The sequence below is a fragment of the Nymphaea colorata genome, chromosome 6, assembly GCF_008831285.2.
Source record: "Nymphaea colorata isolate Beijing-Zhang1983 chromosome 6, ASM883128v2, whole genome shotgun sequence".
Taxonomy (NCBI): domain Eukaryota; kingdom Viridiplantae; phylum Streptophyta; class Magnoliopsida; order Nymphaeales; family Nymphaeaceae; genus Nymphaea; species Nymphaea colorata.
In genome coordinates this window covers 12123733-12149898 of record NC_045143.1, presented here as the reverse complement: position 1 = coordinate 12149898, position 26166 = coordinate 12123733, and the positions used below count along the sequence as shown (strand labels likewise).

General features: G+C 37.9%; 2 protein-coding genes across 3 annotated transcripts; one reads left to right on the top strand and one right to left on the bottom strand.

Moving 5' to 3' along the window:
• Positions 1 to 10691: 10691 nt before the first annotated feature.
• On the bottom strand, positions 10692 to 16901 carry LOC116256900 (uncharacterized). Its single transcript, XM_031633443.2, has 2 exons — positions 16240 to 16901; positions 10692 to 11064 (listed from the first exon to the last, which is right to left on the bottom strand). Exons 1-2 carry the CDS (start codon positions 16774 to 16776, stop codon positions 11020 to 11022), a joined length of 582 nt encoding a protein of 193 aa, XP_031489303.1. The 5' UTR covers positions 16777 to 16901; the 3' UTR covers positions 10692 to 11019.
• Positions 16902 to 22679: 5778 nt separating this feature from the next.
• On the top strand, positions 22680 to 24492 carry LOC116255538 (transcription termination factor MTERF6, chloroplastic/mitochondrial). Of its 2 annotated transcripts, none has more exons than XM_031631396.2 (2): positions 22680 to 23045; positions 23158 to 24492. In XM_031631396.2, the coding sequence occupies exon 2, from the start codon at positions 23228 to 23230 to the stop codon at positions 24233 to 24235; it is 1008 nt and encodes a 335-aa protein (XP_031487256.1). In that variant the 5' UTR covers positions 22680 to 23045; positions 23158 to 23227; the 3' UTR covers positions 24236 to 24492. The 2 variants fall into 2 exon arrangements, with proteins under 2 accessions (XP_031487256.1, XP_031487255.1); XM_031631395.2 differs by having other exon boundaries at positions 23141 to 24492.
• Positions 24493 to 26166: the final 1674 nt, after the last annotated feature.

Sequence of the window (26166 nt, the reverse complement as noted above, 5' to 3'; positions counted from 1 at the left end):
CAACCTTTGTTGGTGTGAACTTTTAGGAGAACTGGCCTTTCGTATGCGAAATTTTTTTTTTTAACACTTTTCAATTTGATGAGAACCGTAAAAGTAGATAGTTACGTTTACCTGATCTCCTTTTCAAGATGAAAAATAGCCGTTATATTTTCCCCCCTGAAAAGCAAAAAAGTTTTTACTTAAATTGGACCTGTACGTTATTTGTAGGGATAATTGTCCTTGATTGCGAACGAACGTGAGCAAAATTTTTGACTTGAAATAGTTTCTCTTTCAACTCAATTTTATGTTAGAGACACATATCACCCAAGTAGAGAAAACTTAGTGTGGGTATGAAGCATGGACAATCTCCACTTCAAATATTTGAGGTACTAACTTTTTGTATCACAAACGATGGACTATCAGTGTGTACGATGAAGGCAGTATCTCGAGACAACTTTGTATCTTGTAAAATAAGGAATTGGGTGAACGCTTCAACTACCGCATTCATCCAAACAAAAAAGTTGTATCTTGTAAAATAAGGAATTGGGTGAACGCTTCAACTACCGCACTCATCCAAACAAAAAACTTATCCATATAATCCTGGCGTTGTATTTGAAAGTAAAGCAAATTAACCAACGGCTTTATGAATTTAAAGTTTAAACACTCAATAGTGCTTATTTTTTGGTTTGATGGCTTATTTCCGTGATGACGCTATTTATGGGAAAGAATTTGATGGCCCCATACGTTGTCCTTTTAAACACGGGACAGTTACATATATAAGATAACTTGTTGACTTTAGGTGGTGACTTTGATTTTTTCCTACCGATGGGCAATGAAGATTGGCAAAAAGAGAGCTGCTGTAATGATTTGTAATGATTTGTGTATGTTTCAAAGATTGCGGCAGATTAACGATGCCTTCCAATTTGAACAGATACATAGAATACTGAAGAAGTATATTCTTCAGTTGCTTTAGAGACATTTGATGACAAGTGAATTCAACCAAACTGCCATCATATGGAATAATTTTGTGCTTTTTATATTTTTATAAGACACTTTTTCTTTTGTTTTTTTTTTGTTTTATCATTTAGGTGGCATTTGATAGCCCTGGCATCATTATTATGGAATTTTCAGGGTCAATGGAAGAAGAATATTGCTTCATCTTCAGCATTAAAGCTGGTGTTTAATGGAAGAGATTGTTAATGAATGGAAGGATTATACTCCGTTTGGAAAAGAATTCCAATGATGGGTAATTTGCCATCATTTTGGAATTTTCTAAAAAGTCGTGGGTAGGCTTGAGATCTTCTATAAAGGAGTATATTCATTCCTAAAATTTCTAAAAACTTGGGGGTGTCAATGTAATTTTTGTAAGTATGTGCTTCCTCAATTTTGAATTTGTGAAATACTATGAGGCCTTCATGAAATTTTACTTGAACAAGTATTAAAAAAATGTTGGATGCTTTATTTTTCATTTTCACTAGTTTGATTTTATTTCTTCAGCCCTCAGAGGGTTTTACAGTTCCTAATTCATGTTTTCATAGGCTCTGGTGATAGGACAACTTAGGTGTTGCAGACTACCAAAGCCACCAACAATCAGACAATAGGTGTTTCAGATGCTGGTGATTGTTAGCAATGTGTTACTTGATGGTGGCTTATATTGCTGCAAGTAGAAGCTCATAACAAGCAACATGCTTTCGGTGATTGGCGACACATTGAATAAGACAAAATTGTAACGATCCGTCCCACTCAAAGGTTCAGGCCCTTGGTATGCAGATCTCAACTCGCCCCATAACAGTTTTGGTTTCAGACTGAAAAATGCTAAGAATCAAGACCATTAACCACTTAACAACCTCATCTATAAGCCCCTTAAAGTTCTCTCGCAATCTTCAAGATGGGTCTAAATTTTAAGGGTGCTACAATATACCCCCTTAAAGCACACGCATCTGCACGTGTGGAACATTAAGTCAAAGTGTTGAACCATGGTTTGATGTCATTGTAATGACTCAACCCATTCCTGGGCTTAGGCCTCTAATTTGACGGATTCTAACCCGCCCATAGTAGTTTTAGTTATAGCCCGAAAAAAAAAGCAAAGAACTAAGGCAAACAACCTCTCTTATAGGCTCTTGAAGATTCTTTTCAATCTCTGATATGAGACTAAATTTTTGGAGTGCTATAATCCACCTCCCTTAAGGCACACACATTCGCGCATGTAGGATGTAGGACCTCAGGTCCGAGTGTTTAACCATTCTAATACCACTATAATGTCCCGACATACTCCTAGCTCAGGCCCCTAGTTTGGTGGATCCTAACCCGCCCTCTAGTAGTTTTGGTTACAATCTAAAAGACTAAGAAATAGGGCAAATAGCCACTTAGCAACCTCATTCATAAGCCCTTGAAGAACTCTCACAATCTTTAATACGAAACTAAATTCTTGGAGTGTTACAAAAATGGTTAGCACGGTCCTAAAAGTTTAAATGAAAGGCATGGTAAACATATACAAAATTGTTGTAGAAAGATAACAGGACTATGTCCAACTCTAATTTATCAATGTCATCAGCTTTTTTCACAAAATGTAATTGTAATTGAAAAGGTGAGGTCCTATCAAACAATCAGCACTTTCAGAATTTCATCATTCTAATGTGCTCAATGTATACATCTAATTCTTAGTACCTTTCTTTCTTTTTCTTGATTTTGTGGAGTTGCCTCTCTCTAACTATCTCTCTCTCTATATTTTATGTAGATCCATGTGTAGTTGTAATTCTAGCAAGGGAAGAAATGATGCCTTTTAGAACCCGTTTGATGCATAGGAAGTTTTTGCAGGGTAAAATTTTTAAGAAAAAAAATTTCAGAAAAATATATAGTGGAAAGGAATTAACTTTTTCCAAATCCAGGTCATGTTCGATGGCCTGAAATTTTTTTTTCAAGAAAAAAACTTTCACTGTTTGATGAACAGGAAAAACCTACTGTGGATAAATTTTTGAAATGTTGCTTTTATAGTCCAACAGCATATAACGTCAATGAAACATTGTAAAACAGTATACCAACATTTGAGTCTCAAAAAAATAATACTATGACAACAAAAAGAGTGTAAGAACTCGTTAATGCATCTTTGATTTCTCAATATAAAGAAAATCTGACTAATGGTAGCAACAGTCTTCGCAGAAATCAAGAACCCCGAAACCCCAACCGATCAAGAAACCCAAAGGAACGAAACTGTGAAAGACCCCCTGAATATAAAATTAAAGCCCTAACATCAAACCCATACTGAATTCACACATCACAATATTTTCCACTGCAAATTTAGGGCAGAGAGAGGGAGGTGTAGAAAGAGAAAGATAGAGAGCTACTTGTCTCTGATTGTCTCCTGCTCAAGTAATTGATCATCAGGTACACGAAAACGATGGTAGGAGCACCAGTGAAATGCTGGTGCTTCTGCCATGAAACAAAGATAGGAGGGGAACAATGGGAAAGCTCTACCGGATGTGATCTAGGAAGCGAGCGAACTTGATTTGTTGAGGAAGAAACCACTATTGAGGAGCTGCTATGGAGGAAGAACCCACTGCTGTAGGGACAAGATAAACAACCACAACAAGAGGGGAGGCCCAACAAGAGAGAGAAAGAGAGAGAGATTTACGTGATGAAGCAACGGGTAAAAAAAAATTCGCACAAAAAAGTTGGATCCCTCTAGGTCTGACTTGTTTGCATGCGAAGTTTTTTCGAATCCAATAAAAAAACACAAGGTAAAATTCCTTGTGTTGTGGTGCAGGGGAAAACCTTACAAACTTCAAAAAAAAATCCGTGTTGCACAGTATTTTTCCTGTGCATCAAACGGGGTAAGGACAATACATAGATGACAACATGTTGGCTTTGATTTCAACTAGTCTTCTACCAATAACGTGAATTCAATTGAATGTATATATATATATATATATATATATATATATATATATATATATATATATATATATATATATATATATTTATATGTATATATTATATTCATGTTTTGATAAGAATGAGTTTTGATGACAATAGACATATTCAAACGTATGTTTTCTCTAGAAAATGGGTTATATTCAAAGGTTAACTCAAAAGTATATATACTCTCAGTTAACTTGACTTATGTGTAAAGTTAGTCGCTGTTTACTTTTTATCTAGTCCTCACCTATGTTAGCTAAACCCGAGGATAATTATGATAGTTTTATGTTACCCTATTCATATTTTTGAGAGTGTTAACTACTAAATTTCAAAACTATAGAATAGTGATATTTATTTGCTTGCATTGAAAAATGTCAATCAAAGAAATTTTAGACACATAAAATGACCTTAATTTAAATTAAGTGGGTTCCTAAATTAATCATCGGTAACTGCATATAGCATGTGGAGATTAGTTTACTAGGGTTGTTCAGAGACAAAAATGGAGGCTATAGAAGTGTTGTTATGCGCCGGTAGAGTCCTATATCGGGTGATGTAATTACCGTTGTAGATATGCCAATATAGATCAATATAAAAAATATGAGATCCAGTATGGATATTTCTGCCAATATTATCAAATTTACCAACGTAGATCAATTCCAAGGTAAGGAACATCAATGCACTTGTCGACGTCAAATTTACTGTCGTAGATCAATTCCTAGGCAGACCCTTTCGGCTCTATATTAAAATTGCATTAGTGTGGCTAGACACCATTTTTGAATTCACAAATGAGGTCAAATTTTCATGAGTAAATTGCTCTACCTATGCTATATATATTGATGGATTCTCAAGCAGTAGAAGGTAAAATCTGGTAGTTAGTCACTTTACTCAGCCATGTCTTCTAGTTTTTGTTAATAGCTTGAATCATTATAACCTTGCCTTGCCATATCAACTACTTGAAAATACAAAATTTCCCGTGACTTAGGATTAATTATGCCCCAATCGACCATCTAATAAAGGCAAGAGGATAATCTCTTGTTCTCAGCCTGACTAAAGCAGCTCGACCAACTTCATTATTCCAGTATGCAATATGAATTCTCATAAACCTACTACTATCCCAATGCCAAATCCCTGCCCAAATTCAAGTCCAAATCTAAGTTCTGGTGCTTTTATCAATCCTTGCATTGTTTGTCAATCCACTTGGATAGTCCTGCAAGGACCTGGTGAGGGCTATGAAGCATTTCTTGCTTTTATGCTAAGGCCACTATTCCCAAGTTATGAAGAGGTTGTACCTCTTCTTCAAAGCTGTGAAGCTTGTTTCAAGTTATCTTCTTCACCACAAATGGCTATGTTACACCAGTAAGGACATGGAGCTTATTCTAATCATGGATGAGGAGGCTATGGTGGTTGAGGACCATGCTCTTACTACAACAAAAATAATAAGAATATTAATTAAGCAATGTTTCTCAAGGATCGACCGCCAAATCTGATGACAAAAACAAAAAAGAGCTCATCATTTGTCAAATATATGGTATCATTCTGCTGTAAAATGCTTTGAGCACTTTAATCATGCGTACCAGGCACAAGACACCAAACAGGCTCTTGCTGCTGTCACCCTTGGCCATTCACATGATTCTAATTGGTATGCAGATACCTACCGAGACTTCCTCACATATGATCAGAGATTCGGGTAAGTTAAATCATATTGTTCCTTCTCAACAACATGATAAAGTTATGGTTGGAAATGGGGACCTTTTGTCTATATCTCATGTCCAGCATGTCTTTGTATCTTCTAATGGCACTCGTATTCCTCTTTCAAAGGTTTTATATATCTCTAATCTCAAGAAGAGTTTGCTTTCAGTTAGTCAACTTACTTGTGATCTATCATATGTTTTTGAAGTTGGTGGTTTGAATTGTGTCATAAAGGACAAGAAATCAATGGCAATAATAGCTCGAAGGCATAAGCAGTATGGCCGTTATTGCATCAAAAATGGTCAATATGAGTCAGCTTTCTTCTCCAATTGGTTCACATGCATCACTGAAAAGCGGTGGCATGCTCATCTTAGTCATTCTCAGTTTCAAATAGTTGGACATTTGCTTCAAAATAAATCGATTTTGCTTTTTCAGAGTCTCTAATGATTATATTTGTGGTAGTTGTCAGCTTGGAAAATCATGTCATCTCTCTTTTATTGTTGAAGAGAAATTTAAAAGTGTTCCTTGAAAACATTCCTTCAAATTAATGGGGGATAGACTCCTGTAGTTTCTTATTTAGGATGTAAGTACTATTTATTATTTATTGATTATTGTAGTTATTTCACTTAGCTCTTCTATTAAAGCTGAAATCAGATTTAATTTCTTTGATTGTTTTGTGCACTTCAAAAAAATATGTTGAGATGCAAGTTGATAAAAGAATCAAAGTTTTCATGTTTGATGGTGGAGGAGAATTTTTTAGTAAGAGGTTTTCTTCGTACGTAAGTTATTTGGGAATAAATCAACAATTCATTGCCTCATGCCAAAAAACAAAATGGTTTGGCAGGGAAAAAACATAGAAACATGAAAAAATTGGGCTTCACTATGCTCTTTCATTTTCAAATTCCCCAATGCTATTGGTTAGAGGATTTTACTACTGCTGTTTTTTGTCAATACATTGCCATCTTCGTCATTAAAAATGGTTTCTCTTTATTACAAGATGTTTTCAAGCAGCCGAATTATAATTTTTTGCATGCCTTTGGATGCAGTGTTTTTCCTGTTTGAGAGATTATACTAAAAATGAATTTGAACATCTCTCTCTCCCGTGCAACTTTCTTGGATATAGTTTACACCGTTAAGGCTACCAGTGTTTGTATACAAGAATTAAAAATCTATATATATTTCTCGACATGTCCTTTTTTATGAGGGCAATTTCTCAATCCTGCTAGTCTATATGATGGTAAAGAATTTACTGAAAATCTCTCTTCTTGGACTGAATATAGAGATGAAGAAAATAGAAAGGATGCCCTTTTATACTCTAGATAATGATATGATGTCTATTGACGATAAATGCTGCAAGGAGACATCTAGTGGATTTAGTTTTCTTTCTTCAATGGACAACCAGAAGGATACCAATGAACCTCATGATGTGGAAAATTGTTAAAGGATCGATGGATGATCAGCCTTCTATTACTCTTAGTGAATTCCAAATTAATGAAGGTACTCCACCATTTCCTAGTGTGAAACCTGTCCATGATCCTCCACTCTCTAATATCTCAGATCGGTTGCAAATCGAATCCCTCCAATCAAGTCAAAATGCCTTTCCCAGTCCTTCCTGCACTATGGTGACTCGATCTATGGTAAGGACTCGCAGTGTCTATTTCAGGACATACCTAACGAGTCATCCAATGTCCAAAAGCCTTCAATCATCACGGTGGAAATGTGCCACGGATGAAGAAATGTGTGCTTTAAAGGAAAACCAAACATGAGAATTGTGTCAAAAGGAGGGAATTGATTTTTAGAAAACCCTTTTCCAGGTCATTTGACTGGCCAACATTCATCTTGTACTTTCTATTGTTGTGATAAACAAATAAAGGTCAAACAGCTAGATGTCAAAAATGTGTTTCTACACGGCTTTATTTCTAAAAATGTTTACATGTAGCAACCACGGAACTACAAAGATGATGCTAATCCAGAACATGTTTGCAAGCTAAAGCATGATTTTTATGGCCTTAAAAAAGCATCAAGAGCTTAGTTTTCCATATTGCGCAGTTTCTTGTTTGATTTTGGTTTTTAGGCATGTGTTGTTGACCCTTCTATGTTTGTCTTAGATTTTGTTCATAAACCGAAAGAAGAATTTCTTGGAAGGCTCCAATATTTTCTTGACATTTTGAGACTCGACGAGACTATTTTTATGCCAATCTAAGTATTGTAATGACATACTTGATCGAGCAGAGATAACTGATTGCAAACCAACTAGCACCCCTATTGCTTCAAAACTTTTCCATAAAGAAGAAATGGAAGGGTTTTTGAAGACCCGACTCTATTTAGAAAGGTAGTAGACTCTTTGCCATATTTAACCTTTTCACAACTTGAGATTGCTTTCACAGTAAATTATGTAAGTCCATTTATGCAAAAAGCCCACGCAGGGACATTACCAGATCATTAAGAGGATTCTCAAATACCTAAAGGGGTGGATCCATATGGATCTTCACATTGTTGGTCAAAGCAATGTAAAAATTAAAGGCTTTTGCAGACTTGGATTAGGCAGGTGCCACCAAACAACTTTCTTGGAGCAAATTGCGTGTCTTGGAGCACGAAAGAGCAAGCTAGTGTTACACTCAAATGTCGAGGCCGAATAAAGAGCCTTGGCTTTAGTAGCTGCTGAGTTGATGTGGACTCAATTTTTGTTGAAGGGTCTTAGAGTATGAATTAGTTCAGTTCTTACTCTTTATCGCAACAATACTAACCCCTTCCATATGACAGTCAATCCCGTGTTCCATAATAGATAATAAAACATTCACATTAACAAAATTAGAGAAAAATCGAGAGAATCCTCTCATATGTAAATCCATCCACAAACTATAACTGAGTTGAATATAAAGCAGGATAGGTTTCTGTATTTTTTAATTCAATTAATAATAATATTCTCTCGTGCTCCCCTCCGTGGACATAAATCATTTTTCCGTTTCCCTCTTTGCTTGTTTGCATTCGTTTCTTGAAAGTTTTCAAACAGTTTCTGTGCTTCACCAACACAACGAATTCAGTTTTGAGTCTTTTGACATTCCCACAACAGGATTGTCTTCTGCCCAGCTTGATCGAAAGTTATATCCAACTCTACGCAGGGAAATGATATGCTTCGCTTCTTCACATCCTTTTGAGACAGAACGTAGTGAGGAGCAAGAGTGTATGCCAAACATTGAAGTTGGTCTTCCATTAGGTGTTTTGCCTTGGCATCTAAGATAAAGGGTCCAACATATATGAGGTGGTCAGAGACCAATACTAATTCGCCTTTCTCCATTGCTCCATTGTCTCCTTCTATGAATGTTTTCCCATATCAACTTCCCTAATATGCAGCTAGAGTATAATGAAAGATGTCATTGTAAGCAAGTGAACATGAAATGGATATTTTGGTCAATTTATTTAGTTAACTGGCTTAAGTTAATGATTGCCTAAGATTTCATCAGAGAAAAGTTATTTTGACTAACAATGCAAAACTTTAAGTGTGTTTTTAGCAATATGGTGTGTTTATTAATAACAATTTTACCCATCATAAACCGGATATTGATTCTCTCTGTCTTCTACATATATTTGATCAACACCAAATGAGTTGATACAGACTTCGACGTATAAGATTATTTTTAAATGGGTCTCTGTATTTAGATAGCTTGTAATGTAATGAATGATTATCAACATATATAGGCCCACTAAATAGATTTCTAACAAGAAAGACTTCCTGACTGCAGCAGCAGCTAGGGGAGTTTCGAGAATGTGCGAAGATTCATTTATAGCTAGCTTCTGGAGGAGTCACGAGAACTAGAGGTCGTCCGCTTGTGGTTGGATATGGATTTCGTTTCAGATGATTGGCCAGAGTAAGGTAAAAACAAGCTTTGCATTCAGATTGCCTCGTCCACTACAGGTAGCAATCTGTTCTTGTGTTTTGTTGCAGGACTTGGACTGGTGAAGAGTGTGTCTCCGGCACTTTCAAGAACTACATGGATTTATGTAGAAGAGTACTCTCAATCATCTCGTAGACACCATCAAACCTCATCGGCGTTGTACCACCCAATTCAATTCCTTTCTAACAGAAAGGATTGGCTGGGCCGGCTCAAAAGTCAGATGAAGATCAGGCCCGTTTGGTAGCCTCCCAGAGCAGTGTAAAAGAATAGGTACATCGATTAAGAACTTCGAAGGTTAACCTAGTGCACCAGGTGGCGACCAGGCTTTCACAGATTTTGTAATTGCTGGATGCACCCTGTGACCATTTTGGGCTCAGTTTTTTGTCAGTTCTCTTCTAGGCCGATTCTGTGTTTGTATATATATTTCTGATTAATAAAAGTGGGAGGCGTACCTCCAGGAGGTTGGCACGAGTGTGCAGAAAAATGTAAGCGCACATTGTTTCCAATACTAAACAAAAAAGTAAAACCAAACCACGACATGAAGGAAAAACATCAGTTTAATAACAGAGAAACCTCACCCGACGGACAGGGATGATCTGCCTTACAATACTCGCAAGGAAACTAACAGATGGACACCGATGTCTAAACAATTGAGTTCTTTCACTGATTTAAGAGTGCTAGGTGTCATTTTTTCATTTGTTTTAAAAAATAAAAATAAAAATTTTCGTTTTTAATTAACTTTTATGTGGTTTCATATATTTTTTAATAATTTTCCAACATTTTTTTAACCCATCCAGAACCAGTTCAAAGGATTGCTACTTTCGGCCGATTGACCTAATCGACAGCTTCCCTAATCCAATTGCTGAACCAATTTTTACAGCACTGGCTTTAATTCTTGAAAACCATTCGTAATCCCGGTTTCGTCACAACAGGTGGGGGAAATTTCGATACATTCAAAAAGTGAAAGCCGAATATGCGGTTACTTAAGCAATTTCTCAACAAGGCAAGGATTTAATTCGAATGTTCGAAAACTAAGGCCACCTAGTGTAGATGGACAGCTAATGATGACAAACACACAACCTAACTGGAGACAGCTAAATCGGAAGGTCTCCTTCAATCAACTGTCATGCTCCATTTCAGATCCTCCATTTCAGATCATTAGTAAATGTTAAAAGAACTACTAAGCAGCAAGCTGTAGATTCACCATCCGACTTTAATTGTCTAAAGTACTCCATTTACAGCCATAAAGGTCGTGATTTATTTACAAGAGGTGCAATATTTACTGATTACGTGCTAAAGTACCAGTGGCATTTACACTTGAAATTTAGCAGTAATTATTTAGAACAGCCGTGAGAGTCTGTGACTGATGAACAAAATGTTTATTTCGAGGATCTCTCAACTAGGTTTTGATCGATTTTAAATGGAGTGAAGCTCTTCCTTAGCATGCTGTCTTGAATGACCAGGTTTGAAAAATTTAGTTGGTCCACTTCATATCTTTTCCCAACCGCAGCCTGTCAAATACTGACTGAAGAGCTGCTCTCTACTCCGTGATTAGCATCGCCTCTTCCATTACAGGCTCAGGCAACTGCACACGAAAAAAAAAAAAAAAGAGGAAGAGGAGTTGGTCTTTGCCAAGTATCAAGAACTAATTTGTTGAAGCAACAGGCAATGCATGAGATCCATCATGCAGCCTTCTACCAAGAACTAGCAACGATAGTCAAAGCAGAAAACAGGAAGGCACTAGGCACACAAAGATCTGAAACTAAGATCATACTAATGTAAGGGAACAAAAATTGACGAATGCGGCTTCAAGAATAAAGAAAGAGCAGGATAGATGTCAGTGAACTTTCTCAAATGAGAAGAGAAATTCATCTTCACGCATTTATTTATTTTAATGATACTGCTGAAAAAGAGAGTAAGGCAAAGGGAGTAAGGCAGGCAATCTTCACAAACTAACAGAAGAAATTGAAAAAAAAAACATCAACTTTTTAAGAAACAAAGAAATAGACAAAATGGCAAGGAAAATAAGCAATATATTTAAGCAATTGATAAGTGTCAGCATATTGCCAGGCCAAATTTTAAGGAACGATGAAGATTCAAGGAATGATGAAGGACAACTTCCTTGTTCAAGCCCTACATAGCAGGGTGTAGGTGAGATTAAGTGCAAGACCACAAAGAATCATTTTACACGTTCATATTTTCAAGATGGATGGCTGAGAGAAAATCAAGAGGAAAGAGTTATTAACTAATGATGGTTGACAAAAATACCCTCTTTTTCCTCAATTTTCTCTAAATCATCCATCTTGCAAACATCAAAGACCAAGATGATTCCTTATATTTGTCACACTTAAGGGACTCATAGGGTCATACCCCTCTCTCTCTCTCTCCATATATATATATATATATATATATATATAATGTTACAAAAAAATAACAACTAGACAACTGGCAATCTTAGTGTGTACTAAATACGAAAGATCAAACAGAAGCAAATGAAAAGGCAATGCAGAACCACCAAGCAGTCAAATGATAATCCTGTTATAGCTACAATCACAATCAACAAAAATATCATAGTTACACTCTCATAATTTTGTAAATGCACAACCAAGTAAGCAACTATCGACAGTTCAAAGAAGGTAATGCACACAAGAAACATGCTTCATATGACTGAAACAGAAATGTACATCAATTAACAAGAAAGAGAAGAGGGCTTCAGTCCCTCCTCATTCTAATTTGTAACAGGGAGGGGCTGAACCCGTTCCCTTCACAAATGACCCAGGAAGGAGAAACAAAAAAGGGACTTTCCCTCCTTTTTGTGAACAGAAGGGGCTCAGCCCCTCAATCTAAGATCAACAAAAAGAAAGGTGGGCCAAACCCCTCCCTTTTGTTCAATCAAATAAACAAACAATGTGAGAGGAGGGGCCCATGCCAACTTGCCATGAGAAAACGGAGGAGTGGCTTATGCCCCTCGTCACCTTGTGAACAGGAAAGAGGCGCTTCTTCCCAGAAAATCACACAAGGGACCAACACTCATCTGCCATGGAAGAGAAAGAGAGGGAGAGAGGAGGCGGATCTTGCCCTGCCCTCGACCCTATTTTTGTTCGTCTTTTCAAAAACATAAGATAAAAAGTGTGAACGGCATTTGACTCAGTCAGCATCAATGTAGTCCGTGTCTTAGAGCAAGAAAAACAGGGTGCACTGCCGGGGTGTTTTGGCCATGTTGAACTCGTGGTTGAAACAAGTCCACCATGCACTAGTTTTTAAACAAAAATGTCCAAGTCTGACCACATTTGGGTTGGTCTAGACAGGCTTCTGTGACGCCCAATCCAAGCTGTGTCAACATTGGTGCAACAGCCAATGTGCACCCATATGACATAGGCACTTCTACACAAACCATGTCAAATTGGAGTTTACTTCGGCCATGTTATTAATGTATTTTGCATGTAAATGATTTACAAATTCTTCAAAATCTTAGATGGTTTCACCATACAAACAAAACCTCTAATAATGTGAAGAAAATCTCAAGAACAAGATTTGTAATTGCAGTGGTGAATGCCAATCAAGAACTAGCAGATATTGTTAAGCACCATCCATGGGTTAAAGATGAGGATCTAATACTACTATGACTGATCAGTCTGATCTCCAAACAAGAAGCATCCAACTTTTCTATAGACAACCAATTGGCATTTGAAACTTTAAAAGGAGAAGGATAGACAGTTAATAGTTCTGTGTAGGCACTCCTGAAACCCAAGCTCAAGTGTTGAGCATGCTAGGCACTGACAATGACATGGACAGGTCTGGCCAAGCAACAAACATGTTATCTTCTGAAGTGCATTTGTCCAAAAAAAGGACACATTCATTGCTAATTAAATACTTTATCAAGTGCATTTCTCCAGAAAAAGGTCCACAGAGAATGACCCTATTTCAAACTCATGAAAATAGCTTACTCTTTCAGTGTTAAGAAAGTTTAGTAGCCAGAGAAGTAACCATTCCATATAAGTACTGTGCACAAATTTCAGTACTGAAACCCAAGCTCAAGTGTTGAGCATGCTAGGCACTGACAATGACATGGACAGGTCTGGCCTAGCGACAAACATGTTATTTTCTGAAGTGCATTTGTTCAAAAAAAGGACACGTTCATTGTTAATTAAATACTTTATCAAGTGCATTTCTCCAGAAAAGGGTCCACAGAGAATGGACCTATTTCAAACTCATGAAAATAGCTTACTCTTTCAGTGTTAAGAAAGTTTAGTAGCCAGAGAAGTAACCATTCCATATAAGTACTGTGCACAAATTGCAGTAGTAATTTTTTTTTTTATCATAGAAGCCTCAAAGATGATTAGGGCTTTTCAGCCTTATTTTCCCTCCGTCACGTTTTGTTTTGATTGCAGCTCCTTTGAGACGGGCAAAAGTTGGACATGTGGGATAAGGGAGAAGGCCACCTATGGTATGTTTCATTTTTTTTCAATAGTTTTTAACTTCTTCTTTTTTCTAAATTTTCTTTACAGATTACACTTCATGCCCAAAGATATGTCTTTTTACGTTTTGTTTTATTGATTCAATTCTGCCATTGCACCATAGACTCATAGAGTTTTGTTATTTTAAGAGAGAAGAATCTGTCAACTGTCGCCAACTCCAACTTCTGGTTTTCAAGTCCTGTTTTACAGCTTCATTGAGCTGCTTGATTTTTGCCGTAGGTAGATTCAGGGCAGTAAGCAGTTTAGAGTCTCAAATATGCTTTAGTTTAAGCTGATAAATACGTCATTATGTGGACTCAGTTGGTAGCTTGATTTTTGGTTAACTTTAAGTTTAAATTGTGATTGTTAAATGTTAGTTTCAGGTTTTTAGTTAAATTTAAGTTTAAATTTGATATAATAATTTAATACATTATTTATTGTTATTTTATTATTTTTATCTTCGAAATTTTTTCATGGCTCCTCCTTAGTTTTTTGTTTATTTTATTTTTACCTAATTTTTTTTATTTTGTCTATTTTTAAACAAAAATTGCCGAGATTTTTGCAAGGAAAATAGCTTCACCGTACCCGTGAAAAATCTCACAATAATTTTCTGAGAACTATATTTGTGGCTGTGCATAGAACAAATAAGTACCACATTTATCAATCCCAAGTAATTCTAATCTAACTTCATAAAAAAACACAAACACAATGCTTCCTGGTCATCAATTGAATTCAACACTAAAATAGTTTTGAGTTTGAGAACACTTCATAAAGAATGAAGCAAGAAGCATCACAAGACTCGAGAGAAGAACTAAATCCCAAAATAAAGTCCAGCACTACCAGATGGCAAGCCTCCCTCTGACACTAGTAACGCAAACAGTGCCTACATCAACAATGATCTTGTCCCTTTCCACATTCCAATTAACATGGACGAAGATTTGCAAAGACAATCTAGACCTTCTCTTTGAAAGAACCCTAGCAATTCCTTGAACATAATGTAGACAAGCAGGAAGCCATGCTTATACTGAGAACTAGGTGTTACAAAGACAACGCCCATTAACTTAACATGCTCCAATTTTTCTAATGAAAGAATAACTAGAGATTTTCATAAAAGATATTATAAGTTCACACAGGTTGGATACTTAAGTAACAAATTGGTGTTAAAAGTTGCAACAGACTTTTACTAAGGAAGAATGTATACAGAACCCGTAAGACACCTCAATCATTTAGAGATTAAAAGCTTCTATGTAATGATGAACGTTTGCCAAAAGACTAGATAAGTGTGTAGTAACAGTGCCCAATTATGCGAGATAGATGCTTGAGTCTTCTATACAATAAGATATTCTACTTATCCTCGAACAATGCAGGATATCAAAGCCAAGACACAGTAAGTTAGCAACTAACCTAATAAAGAAACCTAATAGCTTCATAAACATTAAAAGGAACAAAGAATTAGGACTAAAACATGTGATAAAAACAAGGTATCTGGTACATAAATTCACCTGAAGAACATTCCACGGAAATGCATGCACGCAAACCTTATTGATGGAAATATGGAATACTTACAGTAGCACATTAACTGTAGGGAAATCGACAAACTAATTAACAGTAATAGAGAAGAGGCCATGGAAAGTTTATGATAGTATATTGAAGATAATTCAGAAACCGTATATTCTGCCTGAGATAGGAAACGATCAACCAGAGGAACATCATGTTCCTTCTTCCCCCGGTGATGAATTGGATATCGACAGTAGATAGACAGAAGCTAGTTCGGAACAGGCAATATATAGCCCATCCTATGGAATTTACCTCCGCAATGGTGCCAGAATATACCCCATCGTTAAAGAGAACAATGTCATCACCACAGGACCCCGGCTTCCTTAAAGCTCTTTATTTCCAGTCAAACAAAAGGCAGAAGCCGAAATATCCCTCTCTGGCAGAAGGTCTGTCGTTTTAGGGCATATCAACATCCACCATAAGATTCATACTCCTCGACTTTCTTCCTTAATTCACCCCACTTTTAAGGGGGGAATCTTCTCTAATTCCTCTCAAGGGCTCCGGACTCGAATTGGTACCGTTTCCTCTTTCATTACAACTCCCAAACGGCGTTCCTCTCCTCTGTCTCTCCCCCCTCTCTTTCTCTCTCTTCGTTTTGGAGTCGAAGACCGAACTTGATCAATCGACATCACAAATAAAAAGCCAAAGCTTCATTCATTTCCTCACTCGTCCCTCAATCTTTATAAAGATCAACGTACAATAGAAAGAAAGAAATACGACATAGCAAAGAAGGAAGAAGAAGATACCTCGAAAGAAACGGAATCCCACCATGTACAGCCACCTTCTCGGCAGGAACGAGGGTTGGCGAACTGGGCCACGTCAAGCCGCTTGGTGATGATCCCCACCTGGAAGTAGATGCAATCGGAGGGCGGCAAGTCGACCTTGATCTCGTCGATGTCCAACCAAATGAAGAATTTCCTCACCTGTATGCCCTTAAGATCGGTGATGCTGCCGTAGCGAAGGGTGCCGGTGATATTCACGTCATAGTAGACGAGGTACTCGTACTCCACGTAGCAAGGCTGCTCAAGCAGCACCAAGAATCTGCCGTCGGTCTCGGAGAAGGAAAACGACTTCACTCCCTGGGGTAAGAGTCCTCGCGGCAGACCAAACTTGGGCAGCAGCTCGTGCACGCCCGTCCCGTTCGCCGGCAACGCCGTCGCCGGACGATAGCCTAACCGATAAAGCAGAAAGAAGGACAAAAATGTGGAAACGAAGCACCGGTGTTTCATGGCGACGACCACGATGATTCTTTTCTGTCTCTCTCTCTCTCTCTCTCTCTGCATCCGAGCGAACCAGGAAGGGTGCGTAGTCAATCCGCCGAGCGTTCGATCCAACCAACCCCAAGGTGGTGACGCCAGCAAATAAAGGAAGTTCCGTGAACGCCCATTAAAATGGAGTGAGGAATCTGCAATTGACAAACAAATAAATCAAAGAGGTGGCGTTAAATGCCCCTGCGCTCCCTCTTCGTGCGTGAATAAAACGTTAAGGTAGCGTTTGATGGCTGGAAACGTCTTTTTGAAAAAAAAGTTTTTAAAAATTTAATTTTGACATTGGTGGATGGAAAATAAATTTTTTTATTTTTAAAACCAAGTTGTGTGTTGGTTAACTTCAAATTATTTTTTTTAAAACAAATTTCATGGTTTGTTAATTTGAAATTAAATTCTCTTTCCTCTTTCCCTTTTTCCTCCCCCTCCCTTCTTCTTCCTCGCTCGCCCCCTTCTTCCTCTCCCCTCGTTCCCTTCTTCCTCCTCCCTCCTTCCTTCTTCCCTTCTTCCTTCTTCTTTCATCACCTCCCTTCTTCCTCTCTCGCCCCCTCTTCCTCTCCCCTCCTTCCCTTCTTCCTCTTTCTTCCTCCTCCCTCCTTTCTTCCTCCTTCCTCCTTCCCTTCTTCCTCCTTCTTCCTTCTTCCTCCACCTCCCTTCTTCATCCTCCTCCCTCCTTCCCTTCTTCCTCCTCCCTCCTTCCCTCTTTCTTCCTCCTCCCTCCTTTCTTCTTCCTCCTCCCTCCTTCCCTTCTTCCTCCTTCTTCCTCCTCCCTCCTTCCCTTCTTCCTCCTCCCTCCTTTCTTCCCTTCTTCCTCCTTCTTCCTCCTCCCTCCTTCCTTCTCCCTCCTCCTTGTCCCTTCTTCCTCCCCAATGGTAAAAAAAAAACCAGAAATATTATTCCGTCTCTCAACTGGAATAATATTTCCAAAAATATTATTTTGTTTTGAGCCTCAACGATAAAAAAAAAATTTCATGTTTGATGAAACAAGAAAAATTTTGAAAATTTGAATTAAATTTTATGTGTTACAGTAAAATTCCAGCCTATCAAATGCTACCTAAAGCATTTTAGTAATGTCGTTGGCTTATGATAGCATTTGTCGGTACCTTGTAATGGTAATATTAAAATAAAATATATGACAATGTTGTTTCACCAAAACAACAAATCAAACGTTGACGTTTTTTCATTCATAAAAGGTATGTCTTTGTTTGGTTGATATTTGAGGTGTCAACTTTAGAAGCCAACTTTTTGTATAACAAAAGAAGGTCACTTGACATGCAAGTTGAAACAGGGTGAGGAACATCATCTCAAACACTAAAAATAAACTACGTATCATAAAATGATGAAGGATTGAATTGAGACTTCAGCTTACAAACTATATATCATAAAAGGATGAAGGACTAAATAGGGACTTCAGCTTTTTGCGAGGTCATAGGAAACATCGCTCACCCAATACAGTACTTAGATGAGTTTCCCAACACTCTTATGAAGAAAATATGGAGAAACATTATCCAGATATGAAACCCCCGTCTAAATAATACTTCAGTCTATTACTTGAGAAATAATAATGTATACTATTTAATACAATTACAATCAATTAACGCCTCAAGTATATTACTAGAACATACAAAAGCTTAAGGTCTTTCTTGAGAGATTTCAATTTTCTTTTTGACAGAAAGTCAATTATAGATACATTGGTTCATCGTCGCCTGATATAAAAGGTCGTAAATCTAAAATTGCAGAAAACTTTAGAAAAATTTACAAAAAAAAAAAGTAAAATACCATCCAAAATAAATCGAATGTTCATAGTATTTGAATGAGAAATTGTTGGCGCATACATAATACCACTGTAAGAATTTTAATTTGAAACATAGTCAAAATTCAAATCTAATAATGCATTGAAATCCATGGAATTTCTTTTACTAATTTTAGTTCATGAATCTTAAACCAACACTATTTCTGACACTTTATTAAATTAAAACATAATCAAATAAATATATATAACTATTCTAATTCTATCCCAAACTAAACTAAACAGAAAATTAAGTTACATTATAAAATAAATCAAAAAAAATAAAGCTAACTACAAACATGTGTAAAACAGTAATAAAAGAATAATACTGCATATTCTACTCTAGACTAGCTTAGCTCAATGGACTCAAATCTCGTTATAATAAAGCAATGAATCAAATCCAATTGTACTAAAAAAGCTACGGAGAAGATAAAGTTTAAATTTATGGAACAACCTACTCTTACTTTACTATAGAATTTTGGCCTAACCTGCAGTTAGCTATTGGAACCATATTGAAGTTTACTACAACTTTCGACCTACAAACATATTAATCCAGATCCACAACAAGATTTTGGTGCATCACTGGTGCTAAAATAGCATTAGTGAAAATGTTCATTGGCACTAAGTAAGCGCTATAGGACTTGCCACACCTGTAGTCTAGGTGCTACTCCCTTGTCTTGCACTTTTGCACAGTGCCTGTGAGGAGCTTTTATCAATAGTGCTCGCTCATGTTTTGTTATTTAATTGTAAGAATGGTTAAGATTGACTTGTTAAAATTCTTCTAAATTTTCAAGGGTGGAGTTTCATGTGTTCTTTATTGTTAATGCATTTCATTTTAATTTTATATTGTGTCATCTATTTTTATGAGATTTTGCTACTTAGACACCTCTCTGGTTATTGCCTCATGATGTGTTATGTTATATTTTCATTCATGAACACACATAGTTTTCCTTGGGAGTACATTGAAAAACAATATGCAAAGAAAGTAGACTTTTCTCCAAGGTTCACATGTCGTCAAGTGATCTTGATTTACATATACATTCATCTTTCTTCTCTTCTTTGTTATGCTTGCTTTGTTTTAGCATAGAATGCATTGCATATATTTTTTATTTTGTGAAAGCATATGCAGAATAGTTTGTCATGTCATGCATCATGCACACTCTAATTTTCAATATCTACAGGTGTTGGTGCTACACAAATACTCTCCACTTCCACACCATCCTCTTGGAAACCAAGTGGGTTCGACATTATCCATGTAATGGTCTAGATACGTCTACTTGGAGAAGATCAAAAACCTTGGGATCCTCTAGGATATACTTTTGGAATAAGCATCATGTCTTTAACAATCTTTCTAAATTCTTTCAAAGTTCATTTTCCAACTACAATTTTCAACTTGACCTTGAAAATTTGTTTCACAATCACTTTCTGAATTTACATTTTATGCATCACGTAGTCTTATAATTGCATAACATGATCCGATAATGAAAATAGTTATCCAAGGATTACATTATTTATCTTTAAAACCTGGAGGGTTCTTTAGTGTTCCAAAATCAATTCCCATTTTGAAATCTTAGGACCATGAGTATTTCATGTTACAAGTTGCAGCTAGGTTTGAAACACAACATTTAGAATCTTAGGCACTAAACAATGTAGTTTGGACCTTGGATTAGTTACCATAGATAAAGGTGTCTAGAATAGTAGATCCTCTTACCAATAGGACAAGTCTCATCTCTATCATTTGGTACAAAGACAAGTAACATTCTGTTTCCATTTGTTATGTGTGAATCCTCAAAACTTTGCATGTAACCATGAGCAAATGAAAGAGAAGGGGATTCAACCCACACAAATGTAGATATTATATGACATTTGGTAATTTTTCAGATGATGGACAACCATGATTAGCTTTGCAGACCTGGTGCCATCTGGTGCTTATGGATCTTTGTAGGTGAAGCTTATCAAATTTGATCCTTTAGTTGGATCTTACCTCATCATGCTTACTAGCTTGATCTTAATTTATCATATTTAACAAATTCCTTTTAGATTGAACAAGCTGGCATTGATTGGGCTAGGTGTTGATTAGATTCAAGCTAGATACGTTGGTTTAAAGCTAACTAGCTAAGCTTGGGTTGGGGTTTTGGACATGTATCAAAGCTAGACCTAGTCAAGGATGAGCCAAGTTAACCAGTACATGTTCAACTAAAAGCAGATGAGTAAACCGAATTTGGGAATATGTCAGCTAAGCTCTGATATGGGTGCTTAATTTCATGCATATTCTAAATATACAAGCCAAATAAAGATTAACTAAGTATAGAACTTGTGAAAATATGAGACAATGCAGTCATGCCTAAGGATGAAATGCCTTAGGTGTTTCACGTCTAGTTTTTGGTGAAACTATGTGATAGAAGTCATACTACATCAAAAAACATGTAAACAATCTCCTATATCTGGGATTTTATGACAAACCTCCTGCCAGTTTATTTAGAGATTGAGTTTTTAGAAACTAACTAGATTATTTTTTGGGAAAAGGCACTAGTGAAGTGATTGGAGTGCACTAGAGATTACAAATTTTGGGTATCAAGCCGAGGTGTCTTGAACTGAGTTGAGGGGCTCAGGTTAGAGTTGTTTGATCACAATGAACTGAAGAATAGAACAACTATGATGAGAATTGAGCTAGAAATTGGCTTGGAGAACACCGTAAGTGTCACTAATGAAATGACTGAGCCTAATGAAAGATGAATGATGAATTGAGCTGCCCCCAGAACACTTAAACTCAATTCGAGCTGAAGGTAAGCTAAATTAAATTGAAGAAACACAATGGTGAAGTCAATTCATGCTTAGTGCTCTCGATTGAGCTGAAACTAGGGTTTAACTGAGTATAGTGAATTTGTCTGAGTGATGGCGGTTTTACTAAGTTGAGCTAGTTCTAGGAGGTTGAACTTCTTGAGCTACTAAGGATGAATTTCTTGAGCCAAAATAAGATACCGAGCTTAGCTAGAAAATTGACTGTTAAATTGTGCTGAAACAAAGTCATTTCATCAAGAATGAGTTCCTTTTAGCTCAATTTTGACTGATCTAAATTAAATTGAACTAGCTAGGAGAGGTTATACTTTATGAACCACTAAAGTTAGACTAGCTTAAGTGGGATGCACCTATCCTAGGCTTGATTTGTGTACGATCATAGGATTGAGTTCAAACTGAGCTCATTTTCTAGAAAATGAAGCTACTTTGGCTCAACTGAATAGGATTGGGTACCTTAAATTGGGGTTTTTTTTATCACCGGCAGTTGGCTTTTACCTAGAGAATGTCTAATGGAAAGATATCTAGGTTCAACATGGATGGGTTTTGAGCTTTCCGAGAGTTTTACTTGGACATGAGTGCAAAATGATAAAAATGGAGTAGGGTAGTCCTAGTGAATAAATGGTATGCTAGAGTTTAAGTATTCCTAAACCTAAATTGGATAGTATGGATCCATTTTTGGGCAAAGAAGCCAACACAAGTTAAAAACATTAGAAAAATGAGTACAAAACTGTTCAAAAACATATTGAAAACAGACTGAAGATCATTTAGAACTCGATTGTAAGTCACCAGGAGCCTGTGTATAGATCAAATGGAAAATTTTGGGTGTTAATCAAATTTAGTCAAAGGACCTTCTTCAAGATGGAATGATCAAATTAACAACAATTGCAAATCACATCACATTTCACTGTGTATATATTTCTGCGTAAAAATTATAGATTATGGTCGTGAATGGAGAGCTTAGCTTTCTTCTTTAGCTATTATTCTTAGTTCAAGTGAGTATGAGGAGAATCTAACTACATGAGTGAAAGCCAGAACTCCCTTTTTCTCTGTCCTATAGATCTAAGGTCATGTCTGTGTCTTGGGAATACGCCTATAGTGCATCATTCGCAAAACAAGGGGTGATGCAATAGCTCGAACTAGCGACTGAAAGCCCAAACCTCCCTTTTCTCTCTCTGTCTTATGGTTCCAGGGCCATGTTGGTGTTTTGGCGATGCACCGGTAGTGCATCATTTACAAAACAACGCGCAAGTTCGAACTAGCAACCGCCCGCGTCCCCCCGGGGCGGGTTGTTCTTTGTTGAGTTTTCTCGAGTGCCACGGCTTAAGTAACGCCGCAATTCTGCTTTCCCCACGGCGGGTCGCGGACCTTCACCTCGGCAGATAGGATAACATGACACCGCTTCACTGCCGTTCTCTGTTCATCTTACCTCTTGTCTTTTCAACTTGCTTAGGATAAGGAGGGAGAGTCCGCATCTCTGGAAGCGATAAGGGCAGGAGTGCCCATATTGCGGAACGTTGAATTAGAGGGAACGGTTTCAGGACGGGGAGGAGGATAGCAGGGCTAGGGGAGCCCCTTATGCCCGGCAGGAGGCGCCGGAGAGGCAGAGGACCCCTATCTGCGACAGTGGGATCTCAACAAATAGAAGAACCCCGCCGTTAATTGGTTTCAGAGTCTGTTTCAAACCCTTCTTCTTCCCCAGGTAAATATAGTTCACCTTAAATTAATCTTTTGACGCCTCTTTTCCTTGTTCCCAACATTTCAATTACCTAGCGGCTTAACATCATTTCGCTGTAGCGACTTTCTTCTTGTAGGTCTTCGTCGAATCGATCCGTTATACCGTGGCTTTTCTGGAAGTTGTGTTGATTTTTTGAAGGGAAAAAGATGGATATTAATGGGGGCGTGCAACAACAAAGCGTTCTTGGATTCCTCAAGGAGAAAGGCTTTGACGAAAAATGCGTGGGGCAGATGCTCCAGAAATGCAAGCGTTTAGAGTTCACAGAGGCGGAGAGAGCGCAGGAGAACTGGAAATACTTTGGGGATATGGGGATCCCAAGGAGGAAGCTTCCTGCTCTTATACGCAAGTGTCCGAAGTTGCTGGTTTTGGGTCTGGACGAGAGGCTGAGGCCGACGGTGGAGTGCTTGAAGGCGTTGAGTAAGAAGCCCAAGGAAGTGACCTCCGCCATCCTCAAATTCCCCTACATCCTCTCTCATAGCGTCGAGGAGAAGCTCTGCCCCTTGCTGGCATTCTTTCAGGCGCTGGGCATTCCTGAAGCTGAGGTCGGCAAGCTGATCATGCTTAACCCAAGGCTAATCAGCTACAGCATAGAGTTGAAGCTCCTGCCCGTTGTGGACTTCCTCACCGGTTTGGTTTCCAACAAGGAAGGTGCGGTGGGCAGGATCCTGGTGAAGAATCCCTACATCATGGGCTACAGTATAGAGAAGCGTCTGCGGCCGACGGCCGACTTCCTGCGCTCAATCGGACTGAAGGATGAGGGCCTACAGCGGGTGGCCATGACATTTCCCCAAGTGCTGTGCAGAGATGCAGAGAAGACGTTGAGGCCGAATCTGGAATTTCTTCGAACAAGCGGCCTTGGCCCTTCCCAGATTGCCAAGTTGGTAGCTGGGTTCCCACCTGTTCTGGTTAAGAGTATAAAGAACTCGCTGGAACCGAGGATCAGGTTTCTGGTCCATGTCATGGGCAGAAAGGTCGACGAGGTGGCTGAGTATCCAGAATTTTTCCAACACGGGCTCAAGAAAAGGATTGAATTCAGGTACAGATTAATGGCTTACAAGCAGGAAGAAAATTGCAGCTTGGTTGACATCTTCGAGTGTAACCAAAAGAAGTTTGCTTTGCGCTTCGGCTTGCCCAGCGTTGCCACCCCCTTCTAAATGAAACTGCTGCTGCCTGCCATCACTTTTGTAGTTTCAACTCGATTCGAGGCAGCCCTGCTTCGAGATAGAGCTTCCTTGTACTCGGCAAGATTTCACTTTTGAATTTATGTAGTTTCTTCCACCGCCCAACACATGCTCGTGTTCGGGGGATTGCTGGGGTTTGACTTGAGCCTCTCTCTCTCTCTCTCTCTCTCTCTCTCTCTCGTTTTGCTGTGTACCTTCAATTCACTTTTAGGTTGCCCTGGGTGGACGTATGAATTCCTTGTACCTGCAAAATTTCACTTTTGAATTCACTTTTTGTACATGAAAGTCCCAACCGAGACTCACATCAAGGCTGATTATGGCTCCCGGCATAGCTGGTGAGCTGGCTTACATATAAATAGTGCATTGGGTGCTATGATCCTAGATTGCAAATGGTGATGTGTAGCCTCCCAAGTACCGAAGCAGGCTCTAAACCCATATTGCTTATGAATAAAAACACATGGATCAACCTTAATTACTTGTTCCTTTACTTGCATGTCTTTCTCATGCTTTTACCTCAATGGCCTTCTTTAGATAGATAAATAAATGGGCACATAAGAAAAGTAAGGACCAGAATTACATGATTCGGTCGCATGCCTACATCCATGAGAGAAAGAAGCCAACGGCTATATTACTGTATTTATGCAGGTATCCCCTTCAACACTTGCACAGGGATAGTAAGCAATTACAACCTAACCGTCCTTTAAAATAGGAAAGATAAGAAAATGAAAGATACACTGTCAAGGATACAGGATATGATCCAATTAGGATCCTCCACCAAACACCAACACAAAGATATTCTTTCTTTTAATGCTCCCCCTCAAGGGGGCGTCCGAGTTTATGCAGCCTCACTTGTATTTAATATCATTGAATTGCATGACATTCATACCCTTAGTATGTCCATCTGCCGATTGATTTGAGCTGCAATCTCCTTTCTTAGCGCTTTCTTCTGCACATAATGCCAATTGATTTCTATATGTCTCGTTCTCTCATAAAAGATTGAATTTGCTGAAATATGGATATGTCTGGTTATCACAATACATGGGAATAGGACAGTCGACTTTGAAACCGATCTCTTCAATAAGAGATTTAATCAAGATGATGGCTCTACACTCTGTTTCAGCACTAGAGACTGTTTGTTACTTTTTACTCTTCCAAGAGACCAAGTTTCCCCCAACATAAACATGATACCAAGTGATAGATTTTCTGTCAAAACTTCCTGCCCAATCTAAATCTGAATAAACTTCTATTTCAACATTTTTATTGATTTTATACCTCAAACCTTGCCTTGGGGTTTTTTTCAGATACTTAATGTTAAGGAAAGAGATGTCAATGGATGAAGATTGGCTACCGTGTGAAGAATCATCTTATTAAGGAAAGAGATGTCAACGGCTAAAGATTGGCAATCAAGGATTACCGTGTCAAGAATCATCTCAACGAGGAAAAGATTTCAACATTCAAGCTGCATCCATAACTCCTCGTTTGTAATATTACCATATATATAGCAGCCTTGTAACATTGTACAGTTGTGTAACGTTATTGCCAAATAACTCCAGCTTTGTAACATCTAGTCAATACACTATAAAATCTAAAGAACACTCTTGCAAAGCTTAACACAAGAGATTGATTCAATTGCCTGAGTTGTCTCTCTATCTCTCGTCCTCTTTTACTTAAGAATTCTGTCAATTGCTCTTACATGTATAGATTTACATGCATGCATGTATCGACTAACAAGTCTCACCACTTACATGATATCTAGTCTAGTAACAATGAGATATATCAGCTTTCTCATAAGCCATTGGTACTCCATGATGTCCTCTATAGTCTCGTCTTCAATTTTATCAAGTTTCACACAAGGTTCGACAGGAGTATCAACAGGTTTGCTTCATGCTTTCCATGTATCACTC